Source organism: Bos grunniens, chromosome 4, assembly GCF_055505025.1.
Source record: "Bos grunniens cultivar Pamir isolate PY7600 chromosome 4, Bosgru_T2T1.0, whole genome shotgun sequence".
Classification (NCBI taxonomy): domain Eukaryota; kingdom Metazoa; phylum Chordata; class Mammalia; order Artiodactyla; family Bovidae; genus Bos; species Bos grunniens.
The window spans coordinates 112201268-112218988 of record NC_141168.1 but is presented as its reverse complement, the minus strand read 5'-3'; the positions used below and the strand labels follow the sequence as shown (position 1 = coordinate 112218988).

The window sequence follows — 17721 nt, the reverse complement described above, 5'->3', positions numbered from 1 at the left end:
TTTTTTTTTTACATTTTTTTTTTTTTTACTTCATGAAAACAGAGCAAAGAACTTTATTCCATAAAGCTAGAAAAGCTATCTTGGTCATACCCTTCTCAAACTACTGAAACATTCCTTTTCCTTAAAAATAACCAATAGAAAAATTATTGGTTGAATCCCATACAAACCTGTCAAAAAGAGAGAGAATAAGGAGTAGCATATCATCTCTACAGATAACGAAAGCAAATGAGAAGGGGCACAGTTTTCCTTATTACAGATTTATGATGCTATATTTGAAAAAACCAAAGAATCAGTGGAAATACTACAAACAATGAGAGAAGTTAGATTGCAGATTGTAACATTAATATACGAAACCCAATAGATACCACTATAAGGACAAAGAAGAATTAGTGTTGAGGTACTTCCCTGGTGGTCTAGTGGTTAAGATTCCAGGCTTCCACTGCAGTGGGTGCTGGGTAGATCCCTGGTAGGAGAAGTAAGATCCCGCATGCTGTGTGGTATGGCCAGAAAAAAAAAAGAAAAGAATTAGTGTTGAAAACTGGTAAATAAAGCAGACGATTAAGCATTTATTTTCAGTGATTTCTACATGAAATTCACCTCAAGGTAATCTAGTCATCGATGAAGGGAAGTTTCTCTTTTAGAACTGTTAGTTTCTCAGTTGTGTCTGACTCTTTGCGACCCCATGGACTGTAGCCCATGAGGCTCCTCTGTCCGTGGAATTCTTCAGGCAAGAATCCCGACCAGAGATCGAACCTGTGTTTCCTGCATTGCAAGGCAGATTCTTACCCACTGCACCACCAGGAAGTCTCCTTCCCTACTTTTTGCCTTTAGTTAATATACAGTATTTACAATCTTGAGATGATGTGCATACCATTGTTAGTGAGGTCACATAGTGTACTATGATTAACTTTCTTTGCTTGCACAACTTTTTGCTTTTCCTGCTTGTACTTACCTCTTCTTTTCACTTGTTTGCAATTAATACAATTAATTAATAGAATTTTAATCACAAATTGAGGCCCCAAACTATTTGATAAAACTAGAAAACTCCTCTGAAACAAATCAGAATGAGGCAATCTGTTGGGTTTTTGTCCCCTGAGGTTGTCCTTATGGTCCTCCATTGGCCTCATCCAGTCTGGACTGGTCCATCTCCTAGTAGCTGTCAGGAGCATCCTTTCATTCCTCCAAAGCTGAACGACCAATCTAGATTTTAGGATATGTAAGCCTAGTTGCTGTTTCCAGAGATGATCAAGAAGGGGCTCAGGCCCTTTTTTGTGCATTGTTTTCATTCAATCTGATTCTTAATCCTGATTTTCATAATTCTTGGTGTCCTAGTTATGAGCCTTTCACGTTCTACCTCTTCAGAGAATAAACCTGTCCCGGGATCAGGGATGGGCAGACACCTGATTGGGAGAGTCTAGGGGAAAGGACTTGTTCTTTAAATCTAATCTGACCAATCATTTTGGTTTTCACCCCTCCTTGAAGTTCAGCTTCCGATTCTTGAGTGTTTCAGGGATTCTGAAGTGGGAATGGACCTATTTCTCATTGACTCCCATTCTTGGTTTCCATCTGTGGTCATCGTCCTTGTCAGTGACCTCCTATCCATTCGTTTCCCAAAATTTTTTCTCAAAATTTTTGTTTGTATCCTGTCTGCAGTCTTCCCTTTATTCATTCAGTTGCTCTTCTTTGCTTTCATTTTAATACACATTGGTTTATGGGGGAGAAATAAATACTTGTGTTCAAGACACCATGTGCTCAGTTGCTCTCATGTCCAACTCTTTTGCGACCCCATGGACTGTAGCCCTCCAGGCTGCTCTGTCCATGGGATTCTCCAGGCAAGAAAACTGGAGTGGGTTGCCATTTCCTTTTCCAGGGGATCTTGCTGACTCAGGGATCAGACCCGAGTCTCCTGTGTCTCCTGTATTGGCAGGCCAATTCTTTATCACTGTGCTACCTGGGAAGCCCCGTGTTATTCTTTAACAGGAGGCTTACCAAGGGAACAGACTGAACAGCTGTGTGGGGTAAACATACACATATGCACAACATTATTAAAATGTCGAAACAGAGGAAATCCTGCCCTGGAATTCCAGGCTACCATGTTTAACTGGAAATGTCCACTATTTCTCACCCATTATATTAACTTCCTTTAGATCCTCTTTCCTGAGAGTTTCTTATTGAGTTTATCCTTTTCTGGTCCACTCTGGGATGCCTTTCTTCTATATCAGGGCACTTCTATTATTGTGTGTGGTAAATGCTTTGCTTTCTTTTCATTTTGGGAGCTTTTTCTTCCATTCAGTATGCCCTGGAAAAAGGCTTTTGCTTTTTCTTGTTCAAGCTGGAAATAGTTTTCCTTTTTTCTCTTTTAGCATGACACCACAGTATTCTGTTTTATTCTGAGTCCTCCCTGCCCACTGCCTTTTTGTTCTCGTCCTGATTGTAGTGGGAGGGGGAATTTTATCATACTCATTTTCACAGGAAGACTGTTTTCCTTTAGATTCCTCACTGGGTCAATAATGGCAGTTTTTGTGCAGCCTCCTGTCCTATAGGTATGGGACATTGATCACTTCATACTCAGGGGGACATTGAGATAGGATCTTTATGGAACATTTGATCATTTCATACTCAGTGGCATGAGAGTTTTATGATATGTTTTATTTTTAAAGATTTTTTTTTAATGACTGATGAGTGTCCAAGGATATCCTTTATCTAAAGGCCACCAAGATTAATGTTATATCTTTATTTTACTGTTATTTCTTTGAAAGTATTAGGTATCTTGAATGGGCTCCAAGAGTACTGTTGAGAAGGAGGGGGAAGTGAGCAGCAGGGTGGTGTTGCTGCTCCTGTTTTTATGAGGAAGCAAGGTAGCCACTCTTGTTTCTTGAAAATACTGTAGTAGAAACAGTTATGCACTATTATATCTCTCTGCTGTTCATATACTGGTCATTGTCTATGTGAGGAGTCATGACTAAAATTATGGAACTAAGAGTGCCTTAGCCTTAGTGACCATCACATTCATCTGAACTTCCTGATTTTGTCCAGACAGTGGCACTTTAAAATTCAGACTCAGAGAACAAACTTATGGTCACCATGGGGGAAGGACAGGGGAAGAGATAGTTAGAGTTTGGAATGAACATGTGCACTCTGCTATATTAAAATGGACAGCCAACAAGGATCTACTGTATAGCAGATGGAACTCTGCTCAATGTTATGTGGCTGCCTGGATGCGAGGGGAGTTTGGGGGAGAATGGATGCATGTGTATGTATGACTGAGTTCCTTTGCTGTCCACCTGGAACTATCACGACATTGTTAATTGAGTATACCCAATACAAAATAAAAAGTTTCAAAAAATAGAGTGAAATTCAGGCAGAATATTATGGATGGGATTTTATTTAAATGGGTATATTTCAAGAGGTGTTTGACAGATTTTGTGTATTTGTTTCAGATGAGTTTTGAGTGCCTACTCTCCCTGGGTCCAGTCCCTGGGTGGTATTCAGCACTGTCCCTGACAGGACAAACTTTTGTTCCCTTTTTCTTACCACCTCCTCCAACCAGGCTGTGCCCTTCAGTAGCTAGAAGTATTGGCAGTGCTGTAGGAGACTGTCTTCCTGGTCCAATTTAGAAGGATTTCATTGAGCTGTGCTATCATAAGCTGAGCTTAAAGAGAACATATTTTCAGAAATTCATGTTTAGATTAAGATCCTCTATGCTTTCTGTAGATTTCTCCCAAATTTACTTCCTTTCAGCCCGAGTGGGGGTGGGGAAAGCTGCATCCCGTGACAGGCAGGCTTTTTTTGGAAAGAGAGAAGGAAGATGCAAACTTGAAGATGAGAGTCCCACTACAGTTCTCTGACGCTCGTCCTTAGGGATCTCATTTGGCATTGCCTCCTTCTTACCGGGACTAGGAAACTCCCAGATGGAGCCCCGCCCGGGACTTCCCTGGTGATCCAGTGCTGGGACTCCACACTCCCGATGCAGGGGGCCTGGGTTCAATCCTTGGTCATGGAACTGACCCCACGGCCCACAGCTGGAGTTCGAGTGCCCACATGCCCTCAGGAAGATTGAAGGTCCCGTGTGCTGCAGCTGAGACCCAGTGCAGTCAAAGACATAGATAAAAAGATAAATACAAGAACCTCTTGTCGGGTTGTTAGTATGTGGGGAGGTTGGGTCTGTTGCCCTGTCTAGCATCTAGATCTATTTTGTAAGCAAGTTACCCATCAACTATGAATTATCTCAGTGTTGCAATGTTTAAAAGGGCTGGAAATGAGCAGGATGATAGAGCCTATTGTGAAGATCAAAGACGAAAGAAAAATTAGCCAAGGAATGTTTGACTTCAAAAATCCTTGTTTAATGAGGTGAGATAGCTCTTTTTTTAAGAGAAATTTATTTATTTATATTGCGCTGTGCTGGGTCTTCACTGTTGCATGCAGGCTTTCTCTCGTTGCGTCGAGTGGGGGCAGCTCTTCTAGCCGGCTTCTCCTTGCAGTGACTTTTCTTTTTGCAGAGCGTGGACTCTAGATGTGAGTAGTTGTGGTGCATAGGCTTAGCTGCCCCACGACGTGTGGGACCCCTCTGCCCGGGACCAGGGGTCAAACAGATGTTCCTTGTATTGCAAAGCGGATTCTACCAGACCACCAGGGAAGCCCAGGTCAAATGGTGCTGATTGAATCTGTCCCACTTCCCCCTCACCCAGTCTCACACTTCTTTAGTGTAATGTAATAGAGCAGTGATTCTTCCTTGTGGTGTTCCTACAATGCAGGGGATCATCAGCAGTCTGAAGTAAGGGATTATGTTTGAAGGTTAAAGTAAATTTTCAGTGAATTCAGTGTAAAACTGTGTAGCCATATCACAGTATCACTGCAATGAGCACTCAGGTATACTCGTGCAGTTTATTAAAATCTGGTAAAAACCCCATCCTTGTTTCCAAGAATGGGACTTCAGTGGATGATAGACTTAAGCACGATTTAAATCTCCTCCATTTGGGTGGGAGTTAGAGCCTACCAATGTAGTAGTACAAAGAAAATAAGTTCTCAGTTCCAGTCCACTTGGTTTGAATTCTAGCTCTAGCACTAGCTCTAAGATCTTAGATGAGTTACTTTGTTTTGGAGTCTTAAATTCTTCGTATTCAAAAAGGGGTACTAATAGAACCAACTTCAACGTGGTGTTAACAGGGTTTAAATTTAGATAATGAATGTAAAGTGATAAGCTCAAAGCACAGACCATAGTAAACAATCCATAGTAGCTGATTGTTTTTGTGGATTCCATAGTGAACCTAGAGCAGCAAGGGCCAGGAGCATCTCCTTCAGGACAGGGTGATAAACACCGTTCAGCTGGAATATTACCTTGACTTTTTCATTATCCATGCCAGTGTTCCCCTCCACTGATCCAGACAATTGACAGTTCTCTGTGCCTTTATTCTGTTAAAAAAAAAATGTATTAACATTATCTCATTAAATTCCGTGTCTCTATGCATGTAGTGTCTGTTAATAATTGCTGATTAGCCCTCTGTATATCCAGTCCTCTAAAGTGCTATCTCAAACCTGCAGTCTAAATGGAGGAAGTGATTAAGCAGAGAATAGTGGCCCCATAAAGCTATTTCCATCCATCCATGCACCTGACATCAAAGAGCCAAAGATAATGTTGGGGTTAACTGCTTATTGGTTTGAGCTAGCATCTTTATTTAAAATGTGATGATTTAATGAAGTTTCAAGGGAAAAAAGAAAAAAAAAAAAAAAGGCAAACCAAAGGCTCGGGCTTTAATTATCCAAGAAAACAGGACTTTTTCTGAATTATTCTTAGTTGGCTCCTTTGATTGGAAGTATTTTAATATTGGCCTCTCAAAACACTTGGCATTTGAGTTCCTTATTTATATTCAAAATAATTAAGATCAGAACATTTCTGTTTACTTAAAATAGGAGATTAACTTTACAAGAATTTAACTCTTAAAGCTCAGACCATCTCACAGACATGGCCTGTTCCATGGACCCATTCTTTGGTGGACTAAAATCACTTTTAGAGAGCCACTATCTGTGTGTGATTCTTTCTGTCTTACAGCATGATTGATCTGTAAATTGCAGTATATTTCCACAGTGTGTTCATATCAGTTGCACAAGGCAAATCACATTGACTGTTTTCCCACCCAATGTGGCAAAATAATCATTTTCTGCCATCATATTGTTAATAGAATGTACTTTAAGCATGGCAGTTAATGCACCCAAATCTACTCAGTTAGATAAATAGAATACTTTGTGTCATTAACATCTATTGCTTTATTTTTTCTTATGGGTAAATGAGATATAGCCTAAAAAAGAGTGTTATCCTTAGTTTTTGAATTTCTTTAATTCAGTTTCCTCAAATAGTAAGTTTAATATGGTCCATGTCTTAAAATTACATAAACTAATATAGGCAGTTTAGGAAGAGTGAAATATATCCTTTTTGGAAAATTATCTGCACCTTTCCAGAAAGATAAAATAATAGCTTCCTATTATGTTACCAGCTTTGTGTAACGTGTCTTGTCCTTGCTCTCAGTACACATTAGCAGTTTATCTCCTAATAGGACTAAAGAGGTAATTTTCTGCTGTTTCTTTTTTCTTTAACTTAGATTGAATTTAGTCTTAAAGGAGCACAAAAGCAAACATACAGACTCCTCATTCTGATTTTAAATAATTTAGAGTGGAACTGTGAACACAATATTTTCCCATTGAAGATCATTTTATACTGAAGTTTAATATAGGTTTTAAAATTTCTATTTAAAACTTGGGCTCAGGAGGGTGATGGTAAAGTGTGACATTCTCAAGCTGTTTCTTGGTGATGAAAAATGCATGAGAACATAACCCACACAGGACTAGTCAGGCGCTTTTGAATGTAATTTTCCATCAAGTTTTACTTGATTCAACTCAACATGTGGTTGATGCTTTACCAGTTTCTTGAAGAAAAAAGAATAGATGGTCCATTGTCTATTAATTTCTTCTTGTAAAGTTTTTTTTGTTCATTTTCTAACTGCAGTTAAATATCTAAATCATAATACTTCAACCTTTCTTCTTTTCTTGTGTGTACACATTTATTTAAATTTTCTTTTAGGTATAGATTTGCCTGCATCCCATGGGTCTTAAAATGTCATGTCCTCAATGCCGCCTATGTACTTATAAATTTTCAATTTAGATTTGCTTTTTAACCCATATGGCTAGACTATTTATTTTTCTTTTTATTCTTATTAATAATTTCTAATTTGTTGCGTTGTGTTCAGAATAAGTAACTTGAAGTGTTTCTTACAGTTTTGATATTGAGATTTTTTTTTTTGGTGGCCTAATCTTTCACCATTTTTTGTGAATGTTAAATGTGTACTTAAAAAGAATATATGTTAATATGCATATGTTAAAATGTTATTTCTAATACTCAAGCCCATATGTCTCTTACTTATTGGTCATTTGCCTGCTCTGTTGATGTCTGAATGATGAGTGTTTGTCTTGCATTATCACTGTGGATTTCACATTTCTCATTTTATTGTTACCAGCAACTATTTCATACACTGCAAAGCTATGTTGTTTGGCTCATACTAGTGTATGATTAGTAAATTTCTTGGTGGATTTTAACAAGGACCTACTGTGTAGCACAGGGAACTGTGCTCAATGTTATGTGGCAGCCTGGATGGGAGGGGGGTTTGGGAATGAATGGATGCCTGTATATGTCATGGCTGAGTCCCTTCCCTGTTCACCTGAAACCATCCCAGTATTGTTAATCGGCTATAACCCAATGCAAAATAAAAAGGTTTTTAAAAAGTAAATCTCTTGTTGGATTTTATTGGAGAAAATAATCTATCTGCTGTTTTGTGAATTCTGTCTTGTCTGCCATCAGTGTTACTATAATGTACAGTTTTGCAAAAATACTTTTTTTGGCTAGATTTCCCTTTTTATTTTCAGATTTGCTCTTTTGTGTGTGTTTTTTAATTTGTTTGTTTGTTCTTTTGTCTTTTCTCAATAGCACATTGCTAGATTGTCTTTCCAATCTGAGAACTTTCTTTTAGTAGGGAAATTTTTAACGTTCTATTTATTATAAACATTGATATGTTTGGATATAACTTTCTTATTTTATGATTTTCTACTTTATATGTTTGTTATTGAGTATATGCCCCTTCTCTAGCTTCTCCATTCTTTTCCCTTTTTTCCCTTCTTCTTTTCACTTTTCTCTTACATTCTTTCTCTTCTTAACTTGTTTGGGATTTGTACATCTTATTTATTCTAGTAATTACCATCTAAGTCTTAAGAAATGTACTAAAAATTATGCATATGGAGTTAATTAGTATCTGCAATCTGTCTTTAACAATCCAATAAATCCCAGTATGCTTTTATTTTTATTATTCTACTGTCTCTTGCCTTCCTGCACTTCCCCCATCACTCTAACTATAACTTATATGGAGATAAAATGGAATTTTGTACCTTTTCTTTCCCTGTGGGTGATAAAATTGCAACTTTTCCATCCCAACTGATACTCAGCTATCTTGAGTATCAGTTGCTTGGTTGTCTTTTTTCAGCCATTGTTAAATCTATAAAAATACTATGCTGGTTGAAAAAATTTTCTGTTTAAATGTAACTTCTCCCTAGATTTTTTTTTGAAAATTCCATTCAGACGTTGAACTTATTACTTTTTCACCTGTGTACATTCTTTTAGTCACGGCCCATACTTAAATATTTAATCTCTAAATCTCTGTTTCTTTTTAAAGGATACAATATCTTCTTGGAGCTCTCTTAAGATACTGGTTATTTTTATTCAGTGTTGTTACGTTTTCAATAAGATGTTGGTATTCCTGAAATGATGTATGATTCTTGGTTGTATACTCATTTTTGTATTTTAGAATCGCTCTCAGCTTATTCTGTTTTCTGTACCTTGTCTCTGGTGATTGTGTGAGAGGCAGGGACTGACTACATTTGAGGAAGTAGATGTTTTATTCTTTCTCTGGGTATTAGCCACTCAGTCCTCGCTCTGCCCTTCTAGCCTGAATACCCACCTTCTCAGCTGTCTCCTCTGCACATGTTCCTGCAGTTTGCTTGGGAGGACATTATGTGTTCAGCTCTGTCGATCAGTCTCCTACTTACCTAGTAGTAGTGTTAGTCGCTCAGTTGTGTCCAGCCCTTTGTGACCCCGTGGACTGTAGCCCGCCAGGCTCCGTTGTCCATGGGATTCTCCAGGGAAGAGTACTGGAGTGGGTTGCCATTCCCTTGATCTTCCTGACCCAGGAATTGAACCTGGGTCTCCTGCATTACAGGCAGATTCTTTACCATCTGAGCTATAGGGAACCCCATTTACCTAGAGGTTCCTAATTCTTTTATTTGTACTAGTTTTCTCCTACATATGAAGGCTCTACGTCCCCCCAGTTTTTTTGAAGTTTTGATTCAGATTACTTTTTGTGTTTTAGAATTCCTCAAAATATGTGATTAGAAATTGACACTCTTTTTTGTTTCCCTTTTGTATTTCTGATTTATTATTTTTGAAAAGTTTCTTTTCAGTCATTCTGTGGCATTCTAGGTAGGAAGGAGGTAAACAGCATTGCTCAATTTGCTGCATAGAATCTTTATAAACTGTAGGAGTCAGATTCATTGAGGGTAAATTGTGTATTTTCATAAGTGGTATAAGAGCACATGGTCAAGAATAGTGTAACATTAAGTTCTTGCCCTAAGCTTCTAAGATTGGTTTCTTACAGAGTACCACACAGTCATTAGTAACGTTTAATCAGTTACAAATATACTTAAAACTGTGATTACATAATACTTTTAAGAAGTTATTAATTCCTTATAGAATATTCATTTTAATGTGTACTGATACTATCTTTTTATAGTGACATTAAAATAACAGGTAATTTATCCTCATAGAGGACAGCACTCCCTTTTTCTTGCTGTCTGGTGAAAGTGGGGTGGGAGTTGACCGCAGCAAGAGTGATGAGACCACTTGCTCCGAGCACTTTTGTGGTCATGATAGGATGTACGGTTTCTTAAGGGAGAATGATTTTGTTGCAGCTTAACCTTAAGGATCGGTGTATGTAGACATAAGAGAGTTCATTTTGTAATAACTAGTGTTACCTGAATGTATTTGATTATTTGTATTATTGCTAAAAGGTATCAGAGAGGTAACTTTATATGACTGAATTTTATACAGTCATGATTTATAACAGGAGTCAGGTAGTAAATATTTTCAGCTTTGTTGGCTATATGATCTTTATAGTAACTATAATTCTGCTGTAGCTTGAAAAGCATAAAAGTGAAAAGTGAAAGTGAAGTCACTCAGTGGTGTCCGACTCTTTGCGACCCCATGGACTGTAGCCTACCAGGCTCCTCCGTCCATGGCATTTTCCAGGCAAGAATACTGGAGTGGGTTGCCATTTCCTTCTCCAGGAGATCTTCCCAACCCAGGGATTGAACCTGGGTCTCCCACATTGTAGGCAGACACTTAACCATCTAAGCCACCAGGGAAGTTGAAAAAGCATTAAAAAATATGTAAATGAATGAGTGCGACTGTGTTCCAATAATGGCCTTCCCTGGTGGCTCAGTGGTAAAGAATCTGCCTACCAATGCAGGAGACCTGGGTTCCATCTCTGGGTCTGGAAGATTCCCTGGAGAAGGAAATGGCAACCCACTCCAGTATTTTTTGCCTGAAAATTCCATGGACTGAGGATCTTGGCAGGCTACAGCCCTTGGAGTTGCAAAAGAGTAGAGCACAACTTAGCGACTTAAACAACAAATGTTCCAATAAACTTTAGGTCACTAAAACTTGATTTTCATATAATTTTCACATGCTATGAAATTTTATTCTTTTTTAGATTCCCTCTGCATTAAAAATATATAGAGTTTTCTTACGTTTACGAGATATGTAAAACTAGGTGGTAGGCTAAATTTTTTAGCCCCTAATTTAGTTTTTCCAGTAGCCATATATGGATATGAGAACTGGACCATAAAGCTAAGCGCCAAAGAATTGATGCTTTCAAATTGTTGTGCTGGAGAGGACGCTTAAGAGTCCCTTGGTCTCAAAGAAGATCCAACCAGTGCATCCTAAAGGAATTCAACCCTGAATATTCACTGGAAGGAGGATGCTGAAGCTTGAAGCTCCAATACTTTGGCCACCTGATATGAAGAGCCAACTCATTGGAAAAGACCCTGATGCTGGGAAAGATTGAAGGCAAAAGGAAGAAGGGGGTGGCAGAGGATGAGATGGTTGGATAGGATCACCAGCTCAATGGACGTGAGTTCGAGTGAACCCCGGGAGATGGTGAAGGACATAGGAGTGTGTGCTGCAGTCCATGGGGATGCAGAGTCGGACACGACTTAGTGATGAACAACAACCACAGTTTAGAAGACTATATGATAACACGGAAAATATTCCTTTTGAGTGAAAAAAGCAGGTTACAAAACACTATCTGTAGTGTGATCTGTAGTGATGAATGTTAGAAAGCCTTCATCAGCATACAGAGAACACTAGAAGAGTCACTGATGGTGGTTCCCTGTTGGTGATTAGATCATGGGTAAATTTAAACTACACTGTGTTCATATGCATTTTCTTAGTTTTGTATCCTGAATATTTATAATGTTTTTAAAAATAAACATTCTTATAGCAGAGAGGAGTTATTTAAAAACTGATAGAAAATCTACATTTTCAGCAAAATTGGGTTATTTATTGTTAATTAGTTTGATACAATCTGTTTTGTTTACCCTCTGCTTCATTTTTAGCCAACAAGTCCCAAATTTGGAAAAGCTGACTCATATGAAAAACTGGAAAAACTAGGGGAAGGATCTTATGCTACAGTATACAAAGGGAAAAGCAAGTAAGTTCACTCAGTTTTGAATATTTCACATGGAAAGTATGCCTGCTCTCTTAGTACAAAATAACAGTGTATTTAAATAATTTTCACAAACAATAGACTTTCCTCCCTCAGGTTTTCTGTTATTTGTTGTTGTCATTGTTTTAACAAATCATTAGAATTGGTTTTTTTCTGTGAGCAAAGTTTTGCAGACTTGCCCAGTTCCTCTTTTCTATGCTACCCCTCCCCCATCTTTATTTTCTCTTTCTCTCCTTGGAGGTGGAACCCTCCAATGACAATTCATTTCCAGGTGAATGATGTGATTAATTTCTTCTGGAGGTTTAGGGTTTGCTTAAGAATAAGAGGACTGATTTCATGGAGTCAGATGTATTGACCATTCTTGGGACCTTTTTTTTTTTTGTATGTTCTTTTTTTTTCTTTTTTTTTTATAATTTTATTTTATTTTTAAACTTTACAATATTTGCCAGACATTGAAATGAATCTGCCACAGGTATACCTGTGTTCCCCTTCCTGAACCCTCCCCCCTCCTCCCTCCCCATACCCTCCCTCTGGGTCGTCCCAGTGCACCAGCCCCAAGCATCCAGTATCATGCATCGAACCTGGACTGGCGACTCGTTTCATACATGATATTATACATGTTTCAATGCCATTCTCCCAAATCTCCCCACCCTCTCCCTCTCCCACAGAGTCCATAAGACTGGGACCTTTTTAAACTGAGCTTTTATGCCATCTTTCAGAAGTAATTAAACTACAAGCTCTTTCTTCCTGTCTCCTTTGACCTCACGCTGTAAGTATTTCCACAGACAGAAGCAACTCTTCTTCTTTCCCCCATGCTATCCTGGGATCAGGACACAGACTTGGATTCTTTTTTTAATTTTTTTTTAAAAATGAGGTAATTTTAAATTTAATTTAATTTGGTGATTTATTTTGGCCTTGGTAAGTGGCATGTGGGATTCCTAACCAGAAATTGAACTCGTGCCCGCTACTGTGGAAGCATAGAGCCCCAACCCCTGGACTGGCAGGGAATCCTACAAATTTGGGTTCTTCAGAAGCTTGCCTCTGTATGTTCCTGATATGCCTTCTCCCTCTCCCTTTTTTATTAACACTGAGTTACTGTATTTGGTAACACGTAGCGTGTAAACTGTCCTCGTTTTTGTCTCTCTTTTAAGTCATTATGAAGGGTAGGAAATTCCAACTAAGCAATCAGTTAGCAATAATTGAGTTACTCACTAAGATAAGTAATTAAAGAGCTATAGAAGACAGTTCTGTGAAGGATCATTCTAAACTTGTCATTGGAAATTTTGACTATTTGCTTATTGAGGTACTCTGGCTTTTCTGGAAAGTAGTCTTACACCGCTGTTCATAGTTTTTAAGTTAAGAAGGTGAAGCAATATTCCTGATAAAGGAGGATATGTAAGTATGGAAATTCAGGAATGCTGTAGATCAAAAATTGAGTGTTAATTTTGAGATTTTATTTTTTTACTTAAAAAAGCCTTATAAATTTTGAGTAGGAAAAAAATATGGGGAACGAAGTAACAAAATCTAGAGGGCTGTTGATGACTTCATTCTATCCCTTGAGCATAATGAAATATCATGAAAATGGCTTCACTAGTTGAGTTAATTTCAACAGTGGTTGTATCCCAGGTTTTTTTTTATTTTTTCCTAAGGAAAAATAGTATTCTGCTATATAAACATAACTTGCACCTTTGATGTTAAGAAGGTGAAGATAACTACACTGAATTAAGCAATTGTTTTGTATAAAGTATGGTATATTCATTGTCTCAGTTACTCCTCCCGACACTCTGTAAGATAGGCCCCATTATTACATTATTGCCATCTCCGCTGGACCAGGCGTCTTGGTGCCTAGAGAAATTTCGTCCCTTGTCCAAGTCCATGCAGGTTATTAGTGACAGAGCTTGTCTTGGCTCATGTCTATCTGATTTGAGGTCGTCTTTTCCTAACCATTGTCCTTCCACAGGATAAGGTCTTCTTGGAAAGACTTGGTCCTGCGTAAATATTCCAGATGGTTGTCCCAGATGCTCGGACTTATTTTAACTGTGAATCCAACTGAAGCAAACATAGCATTTCGTTATATGGAAATGAACCAATCACTTTGCAGTGCCCTCCCATCAAAGATATGCTCGCCTGGTTTCCAAGTACCAGATTACAACTCAGATGCTTCAGATTTATGACAAAATCTTGAGACATAGTTGAAACGTTCTGTTTATTATGCCTGAATAAAACAAAGACTGCTTTTTAAGTACCTACAGTCTTTGAGAAGGATCCTTCTGGACAGTTAATACTTTTCACTCCAGCAGGTTTCAGTGTAACCTGTCAGCATTTCTCGAGCAGTTTAAAACTCTCTGGTCACGTGAACTATTTAATTTCCTCCAGCTGGAGATGGAATCCACTGACCACTCACCTGCTTTAGGAGATGACAGGCTGCTTGGCTTATTTTACAGTGGTAAGTGGCCTTACCTTTACAGTGGCAAGGTCAGGCCAAAGAACAATAGTCACGTGCATCTAGCAACACTGGAGAGCTGAATTTGGTGTGTCTTCTGAAGCACTACATGATTTAAAGAGTCAGCTGAATGTCGGGATCCTTGTTCCAATACTACTCACTCTCTCATAGCTGTCTGCATCCCTACTTCTTCGTTTTTTTTTCAATTGTTCATTTAATTCATCTCTTTGACTGTGCTGGGTCTTAGTTGTGGCATACTGGATCTAGTTTCTTGACCAGAGATCAAACCCAGGCCCCCTCCTTTGGGAGTCTTAGCCACTGGACCACTAGCGAAGTCTTCGTGCTTCCATCTTTAAATATTGTCTTTAGCATCATGCTCAAGAGCAGCTGTCATTACATTGCAATAAAGCTGCCTGTCATTTGTAGAGATACCACTGATGCTTGAATGGTGAGCATTTTACGTATGTGTAAAATGTCAAGTTTGGATTTTGCCCTAGAGCTCATTTTATTAGTTTGCTAGACTGCTAAAATAAATAGCATAGCTTAAGCATGGCTTAAACAGCAGAAACGTATCATCTCCTGGTTCTGGAGGCTAGATCTAAGATCAGGGAATTGGCACAGCTGGTGTTCTTACGGCTGGTGCCGTAAGGCAGAGTGTGCTCGTTGACTCTGTCCTCGCTCGTGAGGTGTCCGGCAGTCTTTGGCGCTCCTGACTCGGTGCTACGTCACCCTGATGTCTGCCCTCATGTTCACGTGGTGTTCTCTTTCGACATGTTTGCCTCCACATCCCAATTTCCCCTTTTTATAAGAACGCTAGTCATTTTGGATTAGGGCCCACTATAATGACCTCATTTCGCTTGACTACTTCTGTAAAGATGCTGTGTCCATACAAGGTCACTTTCTGAGGATTTAGGACTTAGAACTTCAGCATATCTTTTTTAGAGGATACAGTTGAATCCATAACACTCATTCATTTCAGACCTCACTAATTTAGCATCAGTGTGCATGGTAATATTCTTCTTTACCATCTCCATTTATGGTATAAGTACGTCATCTTTTATTTCATGGTTCAAATAAAATAGGCAAAGAATATCCCCCCAATCAAAAGACTTGCGTAATTTTTGACTTTGATACCGTTGCCGTTAGCCATTGTTTAGAAACCTGAGTAGAAATAGAAAGATTTTTTTTTACTCTTGAATTCACTTGGGTTTCTTATTCCTGTAACAGTACATAGTCTGGGGAGAAGTTGTCTGAGATTCCTATACTGTGTAGCTTTTTGGTAAGGAACTTGCCTCTAAAAAGTATGGCTGGTTAACTGCAACCATTTCAGCGTACAACACTTACAAACAAGTTTCTTATTAAAAAAAAAAATTTTTTTTGAACCCTCCCACAGTTCCATGTTTAAGTAGAGATTTGTTTTGTTTTGAAACCAGTGTTCTCCAGCTTCTTAATACTTTCTTTGTGCTTATGTGTGTTTATGTTTGGGATGGGAGGCAGTTTATCATCACTCCTGTTACTAATCTTTTTCCTGGTTTGATTTCCTGGTTTTGTTCTCTCGTCTAAATCCCTGTAACATTTAATATAGGATTTAAAAAAATCATGCAGTGTATAATACTCTACATTTTAAAACTTGTGGCATTTAAAGATATCTTTAGTTCAGCACCTTGAAATCCTCTGTTTTCCAGAACACTTTTGTACATTCAGAGATTTGTTCACGTTTTTTGAGTTTTTAAAACTAATGGTGAGTGTTCTATGCTGCAGGTGGATAGAAAGAAGCTTAGATACAGATTCTGCCCTCAGGAAACAACAGTTTTGAAGGGAGATGGTCCATATGCTATAAATAACTCTGTATAAGTTAGAATGTTGTTATTGTTGATTAGTCACTAAGTTGTGTCTGACTCTTTGCGACCCCATGAACTGCAGCTTGCCAGACCCCCCTGTCTTTCACTATCTCCCAGAGTTTGTTCATGTCTATTGAGTCAGTGATGCCATCCAGCTATCTCAACCTCTTTCGCTCCCTTCTCCTCTTGCTCTCAGTCTTTCCCAGGATTAGGGTCTTTTCCAATGAGTTGGCTCTTTGCATTAAGTGGCTACAGTATCTATCTATCTATTTACATATACATACAGCTAGAATGCAGTCAGAAAGGCCCAGGGGAAATGGTGTGAAATTTCAAAAAGAAGAATGTTGAGTAAAGTATTTATTCTCTCCAGTGGCGACTGGTTGAATTCATAGCCTCATGTGCTTTTAAATCCAGCCTCCCTCGTCGCTGTGTGTTATTTGTAGGACTCCTTGGAGAGTTTTCTTATGGGACTTGGTCCTCTAGGCACACACAATGACATTTTCACTGTTTGTTACCAAACTCTTCACAAAGTCTGTGAAAGCCCGAGGGCCATAACGTAAAAGCAAGCTGCTTTATTTGAATTATTGTGCAAATTTAAATAAAAGCACTAGTGTTGTGTTTGAGTGTTAACGTGGGATTGGCGTTAAGCAATAGAATTTGAAAGGCTTGGCGGGTTGTTCACGGGTGAGCTCATGAATGGCTGCCTGTTGTAGGTAGGAGCTGTGAGCGCCAGCCACTTCAGCTCCCAGACTTGGAGTGTGGCGGGCTTGTGTGTTCCTCACTGCGCTGGGATCTGCTGGAGGGGTGCACCTGCATCTCCTCCTCACCCCAGATGCTCGAGTTTTCCCGGCTTCCACCCCCTGCCGCAAGTGGTGGGAACCTTTACTCTTGCCTGGGACAGACTTCAGACTCCTCTCTTTTCCTTCCTGTTTTATCTAGAGAGGATGGAGACTGTGGCTGCTTGTTTTTAAATTAATGCATTCCTTCATTTGGCTGCCTCAGCTCTCTGTTGCGGTACTGTTTTAGCCATGGCATGCAGCGGGAAGCCGGGCCCGCTGCGCTGGGAGCACGAAGTCTTGGCCCCCGAACCCCCAGGGAAGTCCTGTTGCTGCTTGTTTTTGATTTTCTCATACTTCTTGTGTCATTTAGAGGAAGAGAAACTTTGTTCTCTAGTTCCGTCTCTGGAATTAAGAGTATGGGACTTAGTCATCCCATGGATGCTCCTGATTTCTGGTCTTTTTTTTTTCCCCATCTCGTCATCAGTTTCTGTTGAGGTGAAGGTACCAAAACCTTCCTCCTGCAGGAGCCTGCTCGACAGAGAAGCCTGCCCACGCTGGTGTGTGCCAGCTCTGAATCGTTATCTCAGAGGTCAATAGGAAGGAAGAATGGAGGAATTTGCTCATTTTGTGTAACACAAGACTTATGTGATTGCAAATGCCAGTCTTCTTTTAGCATTTCTATCTGCCCATTTGTGCCGAATAATTGAACTTGAAATCAATGACCTCATAAATTGAGAGACTACAGCCAAACCAAGGCTGAGCCATACTAAATACGTTTCAAAGAGCTCTTCAAAGGCCCAGGAGAAGTAGGGGAGGAAATGCTGTGAATTAAAACAAGC

At 39.1% G+C, this 17721-nt stretch overlaps 1 protein-coding gene across 12 annotated transcripts in view; it reads left to right on the top strand.

The window, feature by feature from the left end:
• CDK14 (cyclin dependent kinase 14) overlaps window positions 1–17721 on the top strand; it is a 662541-nt gene that overhangs the window by 160726 nt on the left and 484094 nt on the right. For all 12 annotated transcript variants that reach the window (XM_086397990.1, XM_086397994.1, XM_086397995.1 and 9 more), the window contains one exon: window positions 11710–11804. In XM_086397990.1, the coding sequence (XP_086254116.1) occupies window positions 11710–11804 (95 nt within the window). The remainder of the gene's footprint in view (window positions 1–11709; window positions 11805–17721) is intronic.